Source organism: Branchiostoma floridae, chromosome 17, assembly GCF_000003815.2.
Source record: "Branchiostoma floridae strain S238N-H82 chromosome 17, Bfl_VNyyK, whole genome shotgun sequence".
NCBI classification, from domain to species: Eukaryota; Metazoa; Chordata; class Leptocardii; order Amphioxiformes; family Branchiostomatidae; genus Branchiostoma; species Branchiostoma floridae.
The window spans coordinates 16,392,286-16,410,345 of record NC_049995.1 but is presented as its reverse complement, the minus strand read 5'-3'; the positions used below and the strand labels follow the sequence as shown (position 1 = coordinate 16,410,345).

At 46.7% G+C, this 18,060-nt stretch overlaps 1 protein-coding gene across 1 annotated transcript; it reads left to right on the top strand.

Moving 5' to 3' along the window:
• Positions 1–377: 377 nt before the first annotated feature.
• Positions 378–3,293, top strand: LOC118404392 (zonadhesin-like). The gene is made up of 3 exons (XM_035803462.1): positions 378–1,236; positions 2,353–2,986; positions 3,146–3,293. The coding sequence occupies exons 1-3, from the start codon at positions 378–380 to the stop codon at positions 3,291–3,293; spliced, it is 1,641 nt and encodes a 546-aa protein (XP_035659355.1).
• Positions 3,294–18,060: the final 14,767 nt, after the last annotated feature.

Here is an 18,060-nt window from a genome sequence, read left to right as displayed (position 1 = left end):
GTTGTTTACTAGTGAATTCAATAGAATAACCTAGCGTTTCGTGTTTATGTATAAAATATGACGCTGTTTTCTGCTTGCAAATGTTCTCCAAAATTAACACAGATGATATATATTTTTGAATATTATGTATAAGTGCACATGCCTATATCTACCGTTCATGTATAATTGAGATGAATCATGTTTGAGGGCATTGACTGTATTGCAGCAGCGACACCTAGCTGCAGTGTTAGTTATAACCAATCATCATCAAGGGAGGTGCCAGACGGTTAGCAGAATGTTGTTCAGCCGGCATTAAGGCCTATTATCTTGCAACTGAAACTCGCAATTTTGCGGAAAAATGCTTCGTTCTTTGACCAGCTCTGTTTTCTGTCCTCGCCATGCAACCAAAATTAGCTTCGACTGTGCAGCCCAGCACCACGACTGTGCAGCCCAGCACTGCGACTGAGCAGCCCAGCACCGCGACTTTGCAGCCCAGCACCGCGACTGAGCAGCCCAGCACCGCGACTGTGCAGCCCAGCACCGCGACTGTGCAGCCCAGTACCGCGACAGTGCAGCCCAGTACCGCGATTAAGCAGCCCAGCACCGCGATTAAGCAGCCCAGCACCGCGACAGTGCAGCCCAGCACCGCGACTGTGCAGCCCGGCATTGCGACTGAGCAGCCCAGCACCGCGACTTTGCAGCCCAGCACCACGACTGTGCAGCCCGGCATTGCGACTGAGCAGCCCAGCACCGCGACTTTGCAGCCCAACACCGCAACTGTGCCACCGGGCACCAAGACTGTGCAGCCCAGCACCGCGACTGAGCAGCCCAGCACCACGACTGTGCAGCCCAGCACCGCGACTGAGCAGCCCAGCACCACGACTGAGCAGCCAAGCACCGCGACTGAGCAGCCCAGCACCGCGACTGTGCAGCCCGGCACCGCGACTGTGCAGCCCGGCACCGCGACTGTGCAGCCCGGCACCGCGACTGTGCAGCCCGGCACCGCGACTGTGCAGCCCGGTACCGCGACTGAGCAGCCCAGCACCGCGATTAAGCAGCCCAGCACCGCGACTGAGCAGCCCAGCACCGCGACTAAGCAGCCCAGCACCGCGACAGTGCAGTCCGGCACCACGACTTTGCAGCCCGGCATCGCGACTGTGCAGCCCGGCATCGCGACTGTGCAGCGCAGCACCGCGACTGTGCAGCCCAGCACTGCAGGAACAACTCTGCAGGGTAGCACCGCTGAGCTACCGTCCGGTAAGGACCAATTATGGAACTTTTAGCCGGTTGACTTTGTGCGTCTGTTTGCAATTTTCGTTAACACGTTTTAGACAGAGACCTCTGTACAATTTTTCCTGCCATATTCTACAACTCCCCCGTCATTTTCGTTAAAGAATTTCCGTGTCCAAAAGTTACGAAACTTACGGTTTTGGATTGTTTCAAGTTTGTTTAATCTGTACTTAATTTATTGTTGCATCCACTTCAGGGTACTCAATCCTTCGTGTTGTTTCCAGTCGGGTGTTTCAAACGAACATTGGCCGTAAATTCGTTATTGAGATTTACATACCAACAATCATTGCGATTCCTCAACCCTTTGGTAAATCTTTGCCCCCAAAAATGGGCACCTACAGCCCCCCCCCCCCCCACACAAGCCTCTAGGTGGCCAAAACCTACATAATTTATTCTACCGTTAAAGAGCTATCGACCACTTAAACACAGTGACACTAGCATGTCCGGAACACGAGATATCAAAACTGAAATTTGCGCTGCAGTACCATAAACATCTCTAGGGGGAAATACTAATAATTCATAGCATTTCCTTGTCTTCTAAAGACCTAGTAACATACCAAATACCAAGACAATCCATCCAGGCGTTATCTGGTTATCTTGTGGACAGACATCAGTTTTATAGAAAACCTCAGTTTTACAGAAGTAACTATGCGATGATAACTGTTATAGGTAGGGCGACATTTGGATAGTTCGCCGTATTTGCCGAATTCACTTAAACGTTGTGAACAATGTGATTTGAATAGGGTTTTCTTATCTACGTAATATACATATACGTGGATCGATTTTTTATAATACAATATCATTGGTTTCCCGGTCTACACTAGACTTAAAAAAAGGGACAAATATGTCCCTTGGTTTTGGACTAAGCTAATATCATTGACTAAACGACATTGGATTATGGAAAGTTTGTTACCACCGAGAAGTATTGTAGGTTTGACATGTAAAACTCAAATGACTTTTGACAAGCCAAAGTCTTGTGGAAATTCCTGTAAAGTGATAAAAGAAGACAGAGTTTGACAAATTCCGGCCTTTGGGATGCATATTTCTGTTCACCGTTGACATCATTTATCCCCTCACACACAGCAGTACCGACCAGTGCTCTGGGATGTGGAGGTATCCTGACGGCTCCCCCTGGAGGTACTGTGACGTCACCCAACTACCCCGAGAACTACGGCAACGATGAGACTTGTGAGTGGATGATCACCGTGCCAGAAGGAAGCGTGGTTCTTCTCACGTTTGACAGCTTCCACCTTGAGGACGGTTCTGACTATTTGGAAATATACGAAGTCGCCAGTGATAGTGCTTCGTATGCAGAGGGTGGTTCTGACATTTCATCCAGCTACGATGTCGCCAGTGATAGTGCCTCGTATGCAGAGGGTGGTTCTGACTCCTCGTCCAGCTACGACGTCGCCAGTGATAGTGCTTCGTATGCAGAGGGTGGTTCTGACTCCTCGTCCAGCTACGACGTCTCCAGTGATAGTGCTTCGTATGCAGAGGGTGGTTCTGACTCCTCGTCCAGCTATGATGTCTCCAGTGATAGTGCTTCGTATGCAGAGGGTGGTTCTGACTCCTCGTCCAGCTACGACGTCTCCAGTGATAGTGCTTCGTATGCAGAGGATAGTTCTGACTACTCGTCCAACTACGACGTCTCCAGTGATAGTGCTTCGTATACAGAGGATGGTTCTGACTCCTCGTCCGCAAATAGAAAATTGCAGAGGTAATGTCAAAACGTCCAACAGTTTTCTTTTGGGCAAGTTTGGAGTGCAGTGAGGGAGTTCTAAGTGTACTTTCTAGATTCGAATTCAGAATCGAACGCTTCGATATTTTCGAGATAAAACAAACGGAGGCAATAGTCTTTTGTTGTTGTTCTTTTTAGCTTAACTGGACAAGTCTTAGTCAACAACATCATCAGCACATCTAACCAGATATTCGTGAGGTTTACCTCAGACGAGAGTACCACGGCTCAGGGCTTCCGGTTCTCCTACATCGATACAGCCAGTGGTAAGGTGTTTGATTATAGCTAGCAGGTGTGCGTTGTTGCCGTTGCGATTTTAAAGGGGTTTCTATATCCGTAATATACATATACGTGGATCAATGTTTTAGAGTACAATATTATATTGCTTTCCCTCTCTACACAAGGGACCAACATGTGTCTTGTTTTTGGACTTAGCTGCCATCATTGACCAAACGACATTGGATTATGGAAAGTTTGTTACCACCGAGAAATATAGTAGGTTAGACCTTCATTGTAATGCAAACGGGTCAGAATAAAACTCAAATGACTTTTACAAGCAAAAGTCGTGGTGAAATCCCTGTTAAAATGGTAAAATAAGACGGAATTTGGTAAGTCCGGCCTGTGGGATATTGCAGTTGACCGTTGATATTACTTATCCCCCTCAGACACAGCAGCACCGACCAGTGCTCCTGGATGTGGAGGTATCCTGACGGCTCCCCCTGGAGGTACTGTGACGTCACCCAACTACCCCGATGACTACGGCAACGATGAGACTTGTGAGTGGACGATCAACGTGCCAGAAGGAAGAATGGTTCTTCTCACGATTGACAGCTTCGACCTTGAGGAGGATTATGACTATTTGACAATCTACGATGGCGGCAGTGATAGTGACACAGAGTTGCTAAGGTAATGAACAGGCAAACAATTTTTTTCAGAAAAGTTTGGATAAGATGCAGAGATTGAGTTCTGGTGTAAATTTCTTCAGAAACCTTCGGAATCAAAAGCTTTTTTCAGGGCAACACAAAAAAGACAATATTGCTTTACTTTGATTCCCAGCTTAACAGGTGAAACGTCAGTCCACCCCTTCACCAGTACATCTAACCAGATGTTCGTGAGGTTTACATCTGACGGGATTTTCACGGCCCAGGGGTTCCAATTCTCCTACTTAGATACAGCCAGAGGTAAGGTTTTTGATTACAGCGAGTACGGTGTGCGTTGTTGCGGAGTCTTGCTCTCCCTGGATTCTGAACCTGTTACCTGTGTGGCCTGGCGATAGAACCTCATCACCACTCCCTGCACCCGCCGTAACGTCACTGTTTGTGATCTATTTCAATGTTTTGTTTGAATGCGTGACATTTTGGTAGCTTACAGCATATGGCATCATTTCCGTGTCAAAATATCGTATCTAAAAGCGTACCTTAAACTAGCGTAAATACGTCTACGATAGACGTAATTTTACGTTTACGATATCGTCTCGTACCAAAAATATCGATATACTCAGCAATATGTACGTTGCTAAGTTATCGTTATAAGACATACCTTAAACTATCGTCACCAGGTATACGATATCGCAATTCAGACGATGTTTTTAAATGGTACCGTTCTGGCATGTACATTCCATGTCTGAATATCGTATCACAAAACGTGCCTTAAAGTAACGAAAAGACGTCTACCACATATGTATATGATAGCGCCTTATAAGCGTCTATCGTGAGCGCCACATCGCAAGCTTAGACGATAGGCACATGATAAGACGATACGTCTATCGTAGCGCGCGATCGTATCAAATCCCATGTTACTTTACCCTCTGTTCGGTTAAGTGATGGATGTTGTGTTGGGGCCAAAAGGCCTGAAGCCCGAAACAGGAGCTCAGTAACATGGAGAACACGCGCGGAGATGTTTTTTTTTTCTCCTTCTTCCTGCAACCCCCCTTAAGTTGCCTAATGGTTCGACCCCTACTCTCACTCTGCGACCACAGAATGACTGCCATATGGAAATGTGGGATCTCTTATCCTCACTCACGCAAAGCAACATGGGGTAGTACCAAATCCCATGTTACTTTACTCTCTGTTCGGTTAAGTGATGGATGTTGTGTTGGGACCCTTCACTTCTCTCCCTTCTTCTATGCTCCTTTCCCCTATCTCTAAACCTTATCTTCCTTATCCTCCAATACTCACAAACCTCACCTAACCCATTCACTTTCACCTCTCAACCCTACCCCGTAATCATGGTTTCCCTCGCCTCTATACTCTTAAAAAACGATCACACACACTGCAGTCGTCATGTTACTTGTTTAATGTAGTTTTCTCTTCCATCCTTACTCTTTCACGAACAACTCAATTTCCCTTCCTTTTATTTTGTTTGTGTTCAAATTCTGTTCAAACATGTGCATCCTAGAATATCAGTCTCTTTTCCTCGTGTCCACCTGGCGATTTAATGCTTACCCGCAATCTGGCCCGGGCAACAATGCTTACCTATTCTTATTTTAGTCTTGGCAAAAGTATCTAAAATACCGGTCTGTATTGGTCGCGATTCTTGCGTCGGTACACCTTCGCCACATCAGTCACCTGTCCGACAGAGTCGTTTCCTTGGGTCCCCGTTGATACTTGATCTCGCAAGACAGCCGCGGGGGTGTCCTCGTGGCATACCTTCCTGAGTTGCAAGTACCGTTGTGCTGTTGCCTTGTTTCGCCAGCCCACATGCTCCATGACGGCTGACTGGTTCGCACCCCCCATTACCATGGTGATGGCGTTGGCCGTGCGCAGACCGTGTAGGGTGTCTCCCTCATACTCTTTCATCTCGGTTAGGTACCCTTTAAAGCGGTATTGTGCCGCATCGTAAGATAGAGGCTCGTTAGTTACCTCTCGTGATTTGTTTACCGCTCTAAAGAGATAACCTTTACTGAGATCAACGTTCAGAGCCTTGACCATCGTCATGTACGCTTGCAGACCCCGTACTGGGCAGATTGTGACATTCTTGTTGGCGAGAACCGGAAAACAATTTGCTGTCCCGTCTCTTAAGGTCTTACCGAAAGTATGATTAAAAAGAATACCTTCGCCATCGGGTAGCCACGCAAATTCTTCCGACTTGCACCTGCCCAAATCCGACGCCCTGTCCGCTCCAAAGAACATGGTTTTGAAGAACGCCTGATCACGAGCCAACACGAATAATGCACTCCCCTTCGTTTTCGGATCCCTCATTTTTCCTACTATATGTTTACATAATGCTCCAAACTTGTGGTGGAAAACCGGCTGGGCCTGTGTTGGTTGGATCAAGGCGTTAGCCTGCTCGGCTTTCATTATCCGGAGGTACTCCCGTACCATGGGTGCGGCCGCTGGGTTCCCCGTGCATATGGCATTATTCCAGTCACCGCCCCGCCCTGACCTTGTAAAGATAGATCTCAATTGTCCTATGAGTGAGTCCACTGTCCCGGCTGCCAACCGCTGCGGGCAGCCACAGTCTGATTTCCGTTTTTCCCCAAAGTTTTTACATCCCATTTTATGGACCGTGGTTTTCCCCCCTTCGTCCTTCCACAACCAAGAAACCGCATATATCTTTGGGTGAGGCCGTGGCAAGATCTTTTGGAGGGGCTTTATTGCCTAGAAAATTTTTTAGTTCATTCTCAAGCGCTGCCTTCTTCTTTCCATAATCCGTACTCCCTGCCATCTTGTGTACTTCTTCCAGTCGTGCCTGTATTTTCTGTTCGTCTACGTGCACAATCTTCCGTGGCGGCGGAAAAGGCTGCCTCTCGTATCCACACATTTGGCACCTTCTGAAATCGTGATCGTTGGGATGGTGACACTCTGGGCAGGTTACTGACGGCGTCCATTGTCGGGGGATCAGGGGTAGCGGTTGTAATTAGGTGATAATGAGACGATGTTTACATGAGACCGTATGTGTTCATTCTATGACATTAAATACCCCGAATGAGCAATGCATGAGGCTATTTTGTTCTAACCTGAAGGCCCATAGCTCCTGCCGGAATATCCTCCCCGGTCTCATACCTTGTTTTGATGGAAACCATATTGCTGATGTGCTCCCCGCCTCTGCTATTCTGATGGCGTGTTTCGCTGCCCCTAGCAGCGTCGGCCACCACAGGGGTCTTGGGCACAGTTTTGGGACTACTATCGTAACATCTGCGTTCCACTGGATCAAGAAATTGACCACCACCCCAGTTATGTTAATAGGAGGAAAGACGTACGCATTCTCCCTGTGACCTTCTGGGGAAAGCGTGGGGTTATGCTTAAATATATCAACGCCTGCCGAGTTCGGTGTTGGATACGGTGTGAAGTGTCGAAGTGGGTTTCCAGCCATATCCCTTTGAGTGTTTGAATCTAAGGCCATGAGATCAATCGTATGTCCCCTATCGCCCCCAAATTCTTCATGTAGCCGCCTCCATAGGTGTGGTGCCAACATGCAGTCTGTTTTAGACAGCTGTCTGGATGGATGGTCCGCCTCGTTGTCTTTCGTGCCGACATGGGACATGGACAACGATATATTCTGTTTCACCGTGACCTCGAATATATTCTTGATTTCCTCATTCAGGTTTAAAGATCGTGCACCGTCACCCTGCCATGCATCTACCACCGCTTTGTTATCCACCTTCAGTTGCACTCTAGAGTTTCTTATCCACCTTTCTGCCGACATTAGTGTAAGAGCTACAGCCTTTGCTTCTTTGCAATTTATGTCTTTAACCCTGTCGTGTTCTGGTCAATAGTCTCCCAGTTCGATGTCTGTGCCCTTATGGTCTGTGTTGTGCAGTACTGCCCCCCACCTGTATCCTGACGCGTCAGAGGCTATAGAGATGGATGTGTGTCTCTCGTCTCTCCAGGGTACTGGTTTCATCCCTGCATCTACAAAACGCCAGTGTTCTATTTCGGTGCGTACGTCGTCAGGTACCTTTACACGGATTTGGCCCTCCCGTGCCATGTCTCCTATAAGTTTATTACATCTCCTTATGTAGATTCGGGCTCCCGGTACCATCAACGCCATCGAGACGCATTTTCCAACAAATTTTTGCAGAGTGTGGAGCGTTATCGTCGGGGCGCGTTTAGGATCGATTCTCGTAAGCTCGTGAAATTTTGGTGTTTCTCTTCCGGAAAGAAGAAGACCCCCTCCTTCGAATTCAGGCCCGCGCCTAGATGTACCAAAATCTGAGTTGGGACGATGATACACTTTCTCAAACTGAGGAAGTATCCTGCTCTTGTTAGTAACTCGCACATGACGTAGCTAGCCGTCTGTGCCCCTGCATATGGTTGGGGGGTCTGACCTGTGTTAGGCCCGGTGGCCGCTTCACCATTTAGTCGGTCGTCAATGTGCAACATTGTCGGTACCCCTAAATGTCTTGCGTATGATGAAACTACACTTCCAGTTGTGTTATATATATACGGACTCGCGGACCACCCGAACGCGAGAGTGCGGTATACAAAGAAAAAACCTTCAAATTGAAAGCCGAAATATGTGCAACTTTCTTCTGTCAAGCAGATGTGGGAGTATCCACTCTTTTCGTCTGTATGCGTCATATAGCCGTCTTTGTGCAACATTCTCGACGACCGTCCCAGCACATTCTTGGTTTCGAAAGTTCTACTTCGAAGGTTCTACTTAGAGGTTCTACTAAGGTCCAACTAGGTTGGGTCTATGTTTATTTCGGAAAGAACAGCCTCCTCTGCTGGCATCGGTGTGGTAGGAACGGATTCCGGCCAGGGTTGTCCATCATATGTTACCCACGTAGTATCCTCTACTGATCGAGTGTGCACGCGATACGGATCGAAGATGGTAAGCTTGGCGTCAACCTTTCTCGTCCAGAGGAGCGGGGAATCTAGGAAAACACACAAAATGGAAGGCTTACTGGGTGGTTTGTGTTTTTTAAAAGATTTTGATACTGTACAGAAATACTTTGGTTTGTGTTTTTTAAAAGATTTTGGTACTGTACAGAAATACTTCATCTTGGCAAGTTCCTCCGTACCTTCAAACATTCACGGATTATTTGAAAACTATCCTGGCCCCCTCCGGGTTGAACTAAACCCACACGCCATCTTGACCTTCACCCCCATGTTTCCGTATTCTCATGGCATACATAATGTAACTTTTCCTCCCGGCCAGTCAGGATCAGTCACTCTTCTCCTCTATGGGAGAAATTCACAGACCTCCTGCACGCCAGGTGTTACTTAGCATACGTCAGAATGTTCCTTATCGTGTTAGCCAGGCTATGCGAACCTTTCGCTGTCTACCTCACACGGGCGATGACGAATGGCTTCCCGATGTTGCCGTCAATTATCACCAAAGTGGCTTCCTTTCAATAACGCTCGCCTTCTGTGGCTTTCAAATGCAATGTCCTTATGTGCCCCTATTTTCAACGAGATTACATAAGACCTTGACGTTCTTAGTGCCGTTCTACATTCTACAATATCTTCAATAAATTGGAGGAGGGTACTATGACCTTATATGTACCTCCACCGCCGCCACCTACTAATTCTATCCCGTTTCCCGTCCTAGAGCGAGGTTTAAGAGCTACGACTGTGCTTCAGGTTGATGCTCTTTCGTAGCCCTAGTCAGATTCACTCTTTCATAGCGGACGTTCGTCTCTCCCATACCTTCGCCTAGCTGCCCCTTAGGAATAACCTCCCAGTAAGTTTGGGGATCTCGAGAGGAAACTCCGGATAGCTCTACGCATACATGGAGTATATACATGTCAGTTCATTTCCTGTATTTGTCATCTACTAGATCTAGGTTCCGAGTTGACACCCCGGGGTGGAATCCCCAAAGAATCAAACCGTCGCCTGTGTCTGGCCCAGCTTGCATACATGTTTCGTTCACACCTACTCACCACGCTACGTATATCGCGACCTTTTAAGTGTAGTCGGGTTGTCACTATAACCAGTGATTGATTTGTCGCTGCCGAATTGACGGATGAGTCTCCAAAAGAACGGACAGTGCGTTTTCGTACTAGCGTTTTCGTCGTACTGTGAACCGTCTATTTACGGCTGAGACTGAAATCGTGACACTGACAAAGACCAGAGTTTTCTGGGAGTTTGTAACTTTGTTCCCCTGATCAAGCCCAGAGTTCCTTGTCTATTAAGCCTTACTTCGGACGTGCCATACTTTGGTCGCCCGAGACCTTATGTGCGGTCAGTTTTCCATATCGGCCAGTAGAACAGTAACTGACAATCCGTGCACCTTCTAGATACCATCTAGACCCTTTCAGCTGAGTAGTCACCTTATCCAGAGTGACACAAATGCTATTGTTCCGATGCTCGTCATTTTTAGTCATTTATTATTATTATTATTATTATTATTTCTTTTCTTTTTTTTAGAAACATTTATCATTGTTTGCCGTGGGGTTGTTTTAACAGCCATCACCCCAAGGTGATAGACTCACACCACAGAACCTTCATTCTTGATCTCACGAGGATCTCAGAAACGTCGTGTTTTGTATACATTTGTCGCACCATCTACGTCAACATACAAATGATCGGTCTACCCCAAAGAGCTTTCATCCTTTTTCACACCACGATCATAAATTCGGCTTGTTTCACACACGAAGTGACTGATTCACACCCAAGACTTTCATCCTTGTTCACGCTAAGATTGGAAATGGCGGCTTGTTTCAACACACCTAGGTGAATTGTTTCACCCCCGGAATTTCTATCCTTGTTCCCACAAGGATTGGAAATGTCGGCTTTCTTACCCCATAGCCGTACCTTCTTTGTCAACATCTGTCAAACATCAATCATGCCACTCTAAACACCATGAAAAAGTAAAGTTGCCATAATGATTTGAGACCTTCAAGCTTTATTGTCAACTTTCGCCACACCGGGCTACCCGCAGGTCACAACAAGACTTTGAGGAACTCAGTTAACCGGTGCAAAGAGAATACAATTGACTATTGTAGGGTGAATTTTAACTTCTACGTTCAGCGTGATGTACGGTGCTGGTTACTCTCCTCTATATTATCTACGTGTCCTACTCCTAACTCCGTGTCGATAGAAATATAAGTTAACGTGACGTTGAGCTACCCTACAGTTCTAAGTTCCTACTCCTCTTCTGTCCACGCTTCACCTGTGATCCCCTATCGGGTTGCTTTGCCATCTAATCTACTGACCCTTGGGGGGCAGAAAACAGTCCTTTGCCCAGTGTCCTTTCTTGCCACAGTTGTAGCAGGTCTGGGACCGCCTGACCCCCCTCTGCCCTGGAAAGGGCGGCGGGCCGGGGGCGGTCCCCATCCTGTGGCCCCCTCGTCCTGGAGGCGTCACTGTAGGCGGGAAGCGGTCGGGGGGTGGTCCCCAGGCGGCGGTTGGATGTGGCGCTCTTCGCCCGTGGAGGGCTGCTTCAGCCCTCCTGGCTTCCTCCATAAAGCGTCTCACGCCCGGCGTCATCACCATCAGGCGGATCTGTTCGCCAATGCCCTCTTCGGCGGGGTGCCTAAAGCAGAACTCCGCCACCGACATGTACCGAGCCACCACCATCTGCTTGGCGCGCGTGCGGCGAGCTGTCTCCACCAACTTCATCAGGGCCCTGTGCAACTTCGCCGGGTACCTATGAATGAGTGGATCCAGCCACATTTCTTTCACCTTGTCCACTTCCCGCTGAAGCCTTTCATCCTGAGAAGGAGAGAAACCAAGATTTGCATCAGACTACAAGTCTCATCAACCACTCTCGCCTGTGATCGGGACGGCCCCATGGGGGTCCCGTCACAGCGTCATGTTCAAGAACCTTGATTGATTTGTCGCTGGCGACAAGACGGATAGCCAGCCAATTGAGAGAAATCTGTGGTTTACGCCGTGCTGCGAAAATAATTGACACTTCCCTGAGAGTGCCTAACTGTCACTCTGACAAGGACCAGAGTCGATTAGGCCCTGGGAAAATATTGTTTGCCATCTGCGGTATCTAAAGTTCGCTCAGGAATCGCCATCTTTATATTTCATTTCGGGTCAGGCTGAGTAATTTTTGAAAAAAAAACGACATGCCATAAGACACCACTCATCTCTCTTTCAACCGTACTTAGTAGTCTGCACAAGTTAAACGAGAGGCGAGGGAAACCATTTTTGGGGGTGGTTTTTTTTTTTAATCCAACGAGCCAGGGTTTTATACCCTCTTGGATGGCAAGGCGATCGAATTTGACCCAATGAATCGTTGATGGCCCAGATTGGCTACACTATTGATTCCCATACTAATAGGTACTATGTCATGTCAGTACCGTCTTTCACTTCAGTCAGGCGAGCACCCTAGCTCTTACCCCTCCCTTAAATCGATTTTTTTTTCTTTCTTTTTTTTTCTCTCTCTCCTTTTCCTCTCCTATAACTGGGGAGCACTCAGCTCTTACCCATCAAAGATCAGGTAACGCCGTCTTCTTGTTTCGGCCAGGGGAGCACCCGAAGCTCCTACCCCGTGAACTTACTGACAAAGACGGGGAGCCCTCGCTAGCTCGTACCCGTTGGGAACCAAGCGATTGACACACGCTGTCTTCTCCGTTTGTCCAGGGGAGCACCCGTAGCTCCTACCCCGGTTAGCCAATTTTTTGAAAAAGACGAACTCGACTTGTGCAACTGGGGAGCCCTCTAGCTCTTACCCGTCAAAAATCCGGTGATTTGAGAAATGTTTTCACGGTGGGCACCCTTAGCCCCCATCCCGGTTAATAGAGTCGAGCATGTTTTACTTCCTCTAGCTAGCCCCCAAACGCGGGGATTTAGATCTGTTCGGCGCACCTCAGCTCGACCTAACCACGTGTAAGCACAAATATTCTCCCATGGGGGGCACCCATGCCCCTACCCGCTACACAATTCATGGCCCAAACAATTATCAAATGATGGCCTCTACACTGCTCGTACAGTAATACTTCTCTTCGCTACGGTGTATACTAAAGTTTCGAAACTTGCCAGGTTCGTTCTTAGAAAGCTGGGCACGCATTCTTTCTACATGTTGTACATCGGAAAGACCACCATACTAACCTCCAACGCAGCCTCGTCGCTGTCTGAGTCGTTCTCGGTCGGAGGCGGGGGCTGCTAGCGCTTGGACTTCTTGGCCTTCTTCGCCGGCGGCGGCTTGGTGGTGTCGGACTCCCGGGTCGCGGTGGACGGACCGCACTGCCTTCTGCCCGGTGGTGTCGCCCTGCCCTTCCAGCATGTTGGCGACAGCCTGTGCTGCCGTCCTCCCAGCCGGCGACGCCGTGATCTTTTGCGTCGCGGCTGCAGAGCTGTTGGCGGCCAGGATCGTGAAGTGGGCCAGCCTTACGATCGTTTCCTGCGCCTTCACGTCCTTCCCCGTCATGGCCAGCAGCAGCTCGGCATCCTCCCCGGTGAGCTCGGACAAGCGTTTCTTCAGCTCGTCCCCGCTCATACTCCGAAGAGGAACCTCCGGATCGAACCTAGCGAGCTGGTCGTCGTCCGGCAGAGGCGCCTCGCTCATCACCGCCTTGAAAACCTCCATCAAGTTGTGGTTGACTAGCGTAACATCTCCGCGCAGAACAGGGGCACTCATGGTGATGTCCTTGTCTCCTGGGATGCGACCACAGAATGACTGCCATATGGAAATGTGGGATCTCTTATCCTCACTCACGCAAAGCAACATGGGATAGTGGCCCGCTTGGTTGCAGAGCGGTCGCACCCCCGTCCGGACAATGGGAACGACCATTTAAATGAAGCCTTTCCTGCAAAGTATCATCACACCCCCGCCCGGCAATGGGAACGACCAAATACCTCAGCACAACGTGTCAACTTCATTATCATTAGCACAGTTGACGCGTGGTATTAAAGACATGTCAGGCAGATTTTATAACGGAATTAAATCGAATCCAAACCAATATTACAGAAAAATTATTCACCTGTAGCTTCTATTGTTGCAAAGACTACAATAATGTCTTGACAAAAGATTAAGTGTATGTTCATGATGAATTCTTTTAAATCGCGCTGACAGCATGATCCTGTCAACAATGCAAATTTTCCCACAGCTGACATGATCATCATGTCAACAATGCAAATAGCCACTCCCAAAGAAGCCGGAGACTATTGACAGGATCGTCCTGTCAACAGTGGAAAGAATCAAAGTGTAAAGTTTGCTACTGTTGACAAGGCAATCCTGCCAACAGTGTAAAGTCTGCTACTCGGGTTGACAGGATTAACAGGACGATCCTGTCAATACCCCAAAGAATGGCTACAAAGATCATGCTATTGAAGTATCGTAAACTGGACAAACTGTCGTGATGCTGCTACGTATACTCTACAAAAATATCGTAAGTTGGGCAAACTGTCGTGATTCTGCATAGGTATACGCTACTGAGATATCGTAAGTTGGGCGAACTGTCGTGATTCTGCTTAGGTATACGCTACTGAAATATCGTAAGTTGGGTGAACTGTCGTGATGCTGCTTAGGTATACGCTACTGAAATATCGTAAGTTGGGCGAACTGTCGTGATGCTGCCAAGAAACACGCTAACAAAATATCGTAATTAGGACTAACTGTCGCGATATCGCCGCTAAATCGCTTACATTTTAGAGTTATGCCTTTAGAGTATTTGCTTTCTATACTGTTTACCATTGTCAAGTTTTGTCACCACCAAGAATATGTGAAAAAAATCAAACTATACAAACTTTAAACTAGACCTAACCAACAAGAAACAAATACATTCCATTACCGAAATTAGCGCATATATAATAATGAAACTGTCAGATCATCCCATCTGGCGAAGTTTAATTAAACAGAACGGTGGAAATCCTGGCATGTTCCCATGGTCTGAAACGGCGAAGAAATTCCCTTGTGTCACATTAAGTAGATTGGAAAGGGTGTTACATGTTGACGAAGGTTACGCTTCTGCTGGTGTTTAATATTTTTAGTCGTTTTTATCGGGCTTTCTATTTTATTGTATATCTTGCTGGGTGTGATGATACTTTGTTTGCACGAAAGGCTTTATTTAAATGGTCGTTCCCATTGTCCGGACGGGGGTGTGACCGCTCTGCACTCAAGTGGGCTAGCTCGCGCGCTACGATAGACGTATCGTCTTATCATGCCTATCGTCTAAGCTTGCGATGTGGCGCTCACGATAGATGCTTATAAGGCGCTATCATATACATATGTGGTAGACGTCTTTTCGTTACTTTAACGCACGTTTTGTGATACGATATTCAGACATAGAATGTACATGCCAGAACGGTACCATTTAAAAACATCGTCTGAATTGCGATATCGTATACCTGGTGACGATAGTTTAAGGTACGTCTTATAACGATAACTTAGCAACGTACATATTGCTGAGTATATCGATATTTTTGGTACGAGACGATATCGTAAACGTAAAATTACGTCTATCGTAGACGTATTTACGCTAGTTTAAGGTACGTTTTTAGATACGATATTTTGACATGGAAATGATGCCATATAGTCTGTGTAACGCAAACTCCGCTATCCGGAGCTTGTAGACTCCTCCCCGCGGAGATCGGCGCGGCAGTATGACGGGCCTGAGAAGCGCGGTTAAATCAGGCTAGATGCCATAGTATTCAAGCTTTATTCATCTGTTTCAGAAACATGTGGATTATCAGCGTTTCGCCACGTCCCTCGGACTGATTGTCCAGCTTCAGACACATCCGGTCCTCCTGGTGTCACCCTCCAGGGCTGTGCGGAAGCGTGTTGCGCCGACTCGACATGCCTGTCGTTTCAGTACAGCATTACCGACCGATGCTATATGAAAAGCAGGCTCTGCTCAGATGGGCAGAAAGTGTCTACATCCGCTGGCAACATGTACGATCGGATTTCTATATCAGGTTGGAACATTTTATCTACCTATAAATACATCATTTAACAAACTGGGGAACTCAATAGCAGAGGCGGGTATTGGTCTTTGAGACACAGTTTATTTACAATAGTACTTGTTATGCTTATGAGATCTTGTACCATGGAAATGCAGACTTCGTACCCATCGAAAAAAGGTCTTTTATGCCTTATTTAGGGATCGTCGACGTATGACCGCTTATTTAGGGTATCATTTCCGTGTCACAGATCCGTGTTTAACTCGTATCATGGCAATACATTTGTTTCAAAAGTACGGGAGCTATATACGTGACGTTTTATCTAAATTCACGTAACATGAGACGAAAAATACGTAACGTCCGACGTATTACAGAGACGTCACACTTACGTGCTGCATACGTGACGTCCTTTTATCAATTACTTAGCTATTTTCCAGAATTGTGACGCATCGCACGTGACGTAATTAAAAAGTGGGACGTGGACAAGTAACGTCCTATTCAATTTGTAGTTATTGATCGTCAACTAAGTTATTGATACAATAAGTAACGTATGCCGCGCTTTCGTGCAACGCGTTCTTAATACTAATAGGTCGAACGTCACGTGTTTTACGCCTCATGTGACGTGAATTTAGGTCAAACGTCACATATATAGCTCCCGTATTTTTAAACAAATATATTGCCATAGTACGCGTCGACATTGGCAATACATTTGTCTCAAAAATATGGGAGCTATATACGTGACGTTTTCCCTAAATTCACGTCACATGGGACGTAAAATACGTGACGTCCGACCTATTCCAAACACGTCACAGGCTACATGCAAGATATGTGACGTCTCTTTATTAATAACTTAGTTAACGATTTAATGACTCATGACTGGTGTCTTTGTAGAATGTGCGTGACGTGTTTTAACAGATCCGTGTTTAATTTACGCTACGTGTTACACAAAGTACGTGACGTCTCTTACACGTGACGTCCGACATACCAATTCACGTCACATGTTCCTTAACGCGTGACATAAGCTACCGCCTAAATGACCCTGTTGAAAACTCCAAATCCTCGCAAACTAGATTTTAACCCGGGTGGAGAGATAGGGTTAAAAATGTCCGCGCAAAATAGTGCCGTTTCCGTTTCATTCACGTCACAAATGACATAAAGTAGTCGTCATTTTTGACTAAGACGTCACGCTTCATGGTATCACATTGACTATCTTCTATATACGTACGACTTCCTTGTTCGATGAACATGTACGGTTAGCGATTTTGTTTAGCACAATTTTTTTTACATGGGGCGCTCTTAATACATTTGTGCCCCAACAGGGTTTCCAGGGTACACAGGGCGAAATGGAGCCTGGTACAAGGTTTTTGCGGAGAACATGACGTACGACGCTGCTGCCCAGACCTGTGCCGCAGATGGAGGCCGTCTTGCCATTGTGAAGTCACAGAATCTGCAGGACTTCCTTGTCGCTATGATTGCGAGGGTTAATGCTGGTACAGATTATTGGATTGGACTTCTACAAATGACAGTGAGTGTCACGCCTGATAAGAATGAATTTTGTCTGTTTGCTCCCCAATCTATCATTTTCTCATTTTCTTAATCAAATGCTAATCACGCAAATCAGGGGCTTATTTGCATGATTAATGAGGGCAGTTTATAAATACACTGCATTTTCATGTTAGAATGCTTAAAAATATGCCATATGTAACCCTATAAGCCATCTAAAGAGATAAATACTAGGCTTACTATTAAGGATATACCCGATTGGCAAGTGAGGACCTCATTTGTAAAATCAATGAGAAACATTTATGGTCACTCGTCACAACAGATCACCCTTCTTGTTAACAGCAATGCCCTACAAACATTCATCGCGTAAAAACAATCTTCATGTACATACAGCCAGGCGAAAGGAAATACAACCGACCTACAACAACAATCATTAATAGTTATAAACAATAAAACCGTCACCATGGCAATAGTTTTTACTGCCACAATTATTTTCATTTATTTCATTGATACCATTCTACGTTAAGAGTTAATATACATTCTATAGTACAATACAAGCTTTCTTCCAACACAGATATAGACAGGACGTGCGGCAGACAGGCAGTGTGACAGCATGCAGACAAATAGCGGCCACAATTTCAATTCGGTGCATGCAAAAAAAGGGGCTTCTCTATGTTAAAAAAAAACCCAGAAAAGTGGGAAAATACACCTAATCCTCACTGGCATTTGCGGAATTTTTCTCTATCAACGGGACTTTTGTATCGACAGAAACAAGGAGCAGTCATCAGTTTTCATCTAAAGAAAGCCGCTTGACGT

What these genes read in the sequence shown, in the direction of transcription:
- LOC118404392 (XM_035803462.1), top strand. Translation starts at nt 378, where the DNA reads ATGCAACCAAAATTAGCTTCGACTGTGCAGCCCAGCACCACGACTGTG. An exon ending in CACCGCTGAGCTACCGTCCG is followed by an intron (nt 1,237 to 2,352) that starts GTAAGGACCAAT and finishes CCTCACACACAG; the next exon opens with CAGTACCGACCAGTGCTCTG. An exon ending in GCAAATAGAAAATTGCAGAG is followed by an intron (nt 2,987 to 3,145) that starts GTAATGTCAAAA and finishes TGTTCTTTTTAG; the next exon opens with CTTAACTGGACAAGTCTTAG.